At 42.6% G+C, this 4,605-nt stretch overlaps 1 protein-coding gene across 1 annotated transcript in view; it reads right to left on the bottom strand.

Annotated features, from left to right (window-relative positions):
- Nucleotides 1-1,808: 1,808 nt before the first annotated feature.
- Nucleotides 1,809-4,605, bottom strand: part of LOC101864095 — a gene marked incomplete at its 3' end in the record, with an annotated part of 4,147 nt that continues 1,350 nt past the window's right edge. The window contains 2 exon segments of the mRNA XM_013088315.1: nucleotides 1,809-1,926; nucleotides 2,827-4,051. Of these exon segments, the coding sequence (XP_012943769.1) occupies nucleotides 1,809-1,926; nucleotides 2,827-4,051 (1,343 nt within the window).

Here is a 4,605-nt window from a genome sequence, read left to right as displayed (position 1 = left end):
TACGTTGGGTGATACAGTAGGTGAGGTGATGTGAGGTGATACGTTGGGTGATACAGTAGGTGAGGTGATGTGAGGTGATACGTTGGGTGATACAGTAGGTGAGGTGATGTGAGGTGATACGTTGGATGATATAGTAAGTGAAGTGATGTGAGGTGATACATTGGGTGATACAGTGGGTGAGGTGATGTGAGGTGATACGTTGGGTGATACAGTAGGTTAGGTGATCTGAGATGATACATTGGCTGATACAGTACGTGAAGTGATGTAAGGTGATACATTGAGTGGGGTGATATATGTAGTAGGTTGGGTGATGTGATGTATCAAGTAAGGTGATACAGAAGATGGGGCGATACCTAACATACGGCTTAAGTTATGGACGATTACGCAGATTTGCCCAAGGAAGTATGAGGTGATTTGAGGTGATACATTTAGAGGGCTGATACAGTAGATGGGGGTGATACATATCATGTAGATAAAATTGTGAACGATGACACAAATTCGTCCAGTTACTGTGGGGTGATGAGGTTAGGTGACAGTAGGTAGTGGTGACACAGTATGGGGAGATGCAGTGAGTGAGGTGAGGGGATGAAATGTGAGATAAGGTGACATGATGTTACACCATGTGAGGATATGAGAGATAGAGACAGGCATAGTAAGGTGATGTATACGGATTAGGTTAGATGATATGAGGTGATGTTACAGAATGCAAGTTGCATTGTTTTGAACGAGGTGATGTGAAATGAGACGTACTAGAACATCTGAAGTGTCCCTTAAAAACATAATGCAGTTTAAATATTGTCCAAGACCGCCTCATATTGTCAAGGAGAAAAGTGGTTGTCTTATACAGGTCGACGTCTTGTACAGTGCCATTATAATCGAGAAGTGGTCGTTAAGACAGGTAATTGTCTTATACATGTAACCGTATAGTATACTGACTGTATAGTATGAAGTACTTACAAACAGCAAGGAAGAAGAGCTGGAACAGCAGGATTAAGTAGTCCCAGACGGTGGTGTAGGGATACAGGTTGGCTGATCGCACTATGCTTTTGGAAAACACTCCTCCGAAACAGGGGAACTCAAGTAGAGCCTTGGCCTGTAAAAGACAGAGAACGTCATGGATTTGTTTTACCCCACCCCCCAAAAAAACCCCGAACAAAAAACCCCTAGCAAACAAACAAACAAACAAAACAAAAAACAACAAAAACCAACCAAACCAAGCCAAAACAAAACGAAAAAAAAAAATTAAAGAAACAAAATGATACAAAACAACAGCAAAAAAAAAAGATTAAAATTAAAAAAAAAATGGAACCCCCCCATACAGTACGCAGTCACTTGCAGCACCGGTGGTTGGTTTAGGGAGTTTTGTGTAGTATGGGTGTGTGTGTGTGTGTGTTTGTGTGTGTGTGTAAGTGTGTGCCACTGAAAACGCAGATACATACATACATACATACATACATACATACATACATACATACACACAGACACACACACACACACACACACACACACTTTGATTTTACTTCTTTTATTTTTGACTACCACGGAGAAGCCAGGACACCCCCCCCCCCCTAAAAAAAGAGAAAAAATAATAAATAATAATTCAAAAGTCAATTATGTATGTCAGGGTGGACTTAACCCAGTAAAAAGTGCTGAGTATCGAGATATCTAAACTGTTATGAGTATCAACTCCTCTATGTTGTCGGCTGTCAAAGCGGCATCGCGATAGCTCCTCCGGGGTGCCATCCCCCCCAGCCCCCGCCCCCGCGGGCTTCCCCCCCAAAAAACCCGATACTGCTACACACTCTCACCTTGCAGGTGTTCTGGGGCTACTACGTCACAGTCTGACGTCACAGGGGCGATTTCTGCCAGTTCATTCTGGGCCGAATCTCTCAACAGGCAGGTCAACAGTAGGGCAACCAGGACGATCTAAAGAGGCACAGACCATACCAAACAGTAGAGTTGTGTGCCTATTCGATTCTCTAGTATTCAACATTCACGATTGTTTCACTCTTCACAGCTATTCGAAATGTTGAGACGCCAATCTAATGCCGATGAAATTTCGTTTCTTCCAAATCGAACAGCACTGTCAGAAAGGTGATTGATCATTAATGGATGTCTATGCTTTAACTCTTTACGATTTTTTTTGCTCTGCAGGAGGCAGACTGCTACGACCTTTATTGTCTCCAAGAGCAAACCATTTGTGTTTTGAATTAAAAATGAGAGCAAAACGAAACAAACCAAAACAAACAAACCAAAACAAACAAACCCACAAACTAACCAAAAACAACAAATTAAAACAAAAATATCAGACAAAAGTAAAAAACAACAAAAACAAACACAGTAAAGTTAAAAACCGAAAAAGAAGAAGAAAACATCAGCAGTAGCAGCAACATCATTAATAATAGCAATTACTATAAAGAACCCCCCCCCCCCTTTTCTCCCTTCCCCTAAAAAAACAAAAACAACAAACAAACACACAAACAAAAAACCCAAAAACAAAACAAAAACAACTATGGCAGCAAAAACAACCTCAATACCAGTGGCAACAACAATAACAATGATAGCAACAGCCGCAGAGAAACAACAACATTATTGTTAATTGCGACAATAACACAACAACAGCAGTAAAAATAACAATACAAACAGCAGTAGCAGCAACAACAATAACAACAACAACAACAACAACTACAACTACAACAACAAAAATAGCACCAAAATGCCCCCCCTCCCCACCCCCTGCAAAATTCCAAACAAACACCCCGCCCCCTACCCAAAAACTACAACAAAAAGAACAACAACGAAACACACACACTAAATCAATCCCACCTTCAGAGGTTCCAGCAAGAGGGTCCCGGTGGTTGCGCTGAAAAATAAACTCGCCATCCACTGTAAGGAGGTCTCCCCTCCCCACTCTAAGCTGTAGAAGAAGGTGAAGGACGCCGACGTCGCAATAGAAAGGAACACGATGCAATACCCAACAATAGCCGACCACCACGGAAGCAAACACGAGGGCCCCTTGATTTTCATCGATTCCTCGTCCTCCGTTTTGACCTCGTACTTTTTTCTGTGAACCAGCTGTTGATGACGAATCACGTCGAACGTTTCAATAGTGTCCGAATAATGCACAACGCTTTTTACGTTGCTTTTAAGCGAATAGTGGGCTGGGCTTGGAACGTCTCCTTTCACTCCCCCAGCGTCTGTTTTGGGCACGTACTTTGGTGAGTAGTTCTGAGACGTCCCTGAGCAGTTGCTTGGAGCAAGCTCGTAGAGCGACATAAACCCGGTGCTCGTGAAGGTCGGAACCCGGGACAAGTCGCACTTTTCCTGGCCAGGGAGAGAATGTGCTGTCAACTCCGCCATCACAGGAGTCGGAGGCTCTTTCAGAGAGCTATATTTAGCAGTCACGTGACGCGGTTTGTAGTCATTCTCTACCACACCGGTTACGGTGCTGATTCTACTTACACACGAAGACGCTACACTTTCCCGATCATCGACTGGGGTTGGAACCTTTCCCGTGCTCGCTCTACTTAGGTCCGAAGACGCCAAACTTTCATGTTCAGCACACTGTATATCTGTTGGAGTCCTTATCTTTCCTGAACTAGTCCTACTAGAAACATTCGCAGAACTGTCCCTCCCCTCAACATTTTGTTGATCAAATTCAGTTCCAAGCCCTTCCTTAGAACCAATCTTAGAACATTCAAAAATATCAGCAGCACCTTCAGTATTCGCGTCTAATCTCCGAAAAAGTTCTTTTAAATCGTTCTTCTTTGAGTCATTGGTAACCATATTGCTTCCGTCTTCATCTTCAACAAAGGCGTAGTTTACTTCGGCTTCATTCAGTTGCGTCCTATTGGGACCAAGGCGGGGTTCACTGACCCCGGTGTGTGAAGGGGAAGAAGAAGAGGTGGAAGTTGCGCACTTGGAAGACTGCGCACGGACGCCCAGCTTTTGAGAAGGGCTCAGCTTCAACTTCCGGTTCCGGAACATGCAGGTCATGAGAAATCCGGGTATGACGATAATAATTGAGGAAAAAATGCCCACGTAGACAGTTCTAGAGGAAAAAAATAATAACAACATGGTTAAGTTCATAAAGTTTCAAAACTGAAATGGATACTGCATTGATTTATAAAGATAACTTTGTCTATTTACAAGGTTGGGATAATCGCAGACAATACATTTTCACAGCTGCTACCTCTTTTCTTCTCAAGATCCACCTTAAAGTCCACCTGTTTATAATGGAAGTTAGAATATTATGGATGCGCAGCTGAAGATTCTTTTACACTTTTAATAATTGTGTCTATATTGTGTATGCTTTCTTGTCTTTTTTCAACATTTAGAGTCTGAATTTCGATTACATTTTTCTTGCGTACGTGAAACTGATACCACAGACTATGAAACGACAATGAAAAAAAGGGCTTGGTACACTTTAACAGCTGGCCGACAATATATTTCTCTTGCTAAGTCCCCCTCTTATCATCTCACTTTTTGTGTTTAAAACCTCTGTTTCTCTTTCAACTTAGCTCTCCTGTGGGAAGATGCGAGTGTGTGTGTGTTTGTGTGTGTGTGTGTGTGTGTGTGTGTGTGTGTGTGTGTGTGTGTGTGTGT

Source organism: Aplysia californica, unplaced genomic scaffold, assembly GCF_000002075.1.
Source record: "Aplysia californica isolate F4 #8 unplaced genomic scaffold, AplCal3.0 scaffold00722, whole genome shotgun sequence".
In the NCBI taxonomy this organism is placed as follows: Eukaryota; Metazoa; Mollusca; class Gastropoda; order Aplysiida; family Aplysiidae; genus Aplysia; species Aplysia californica.
This window is presented reverse-complemented; position numbering and strand designations above follow the sequence as displayed.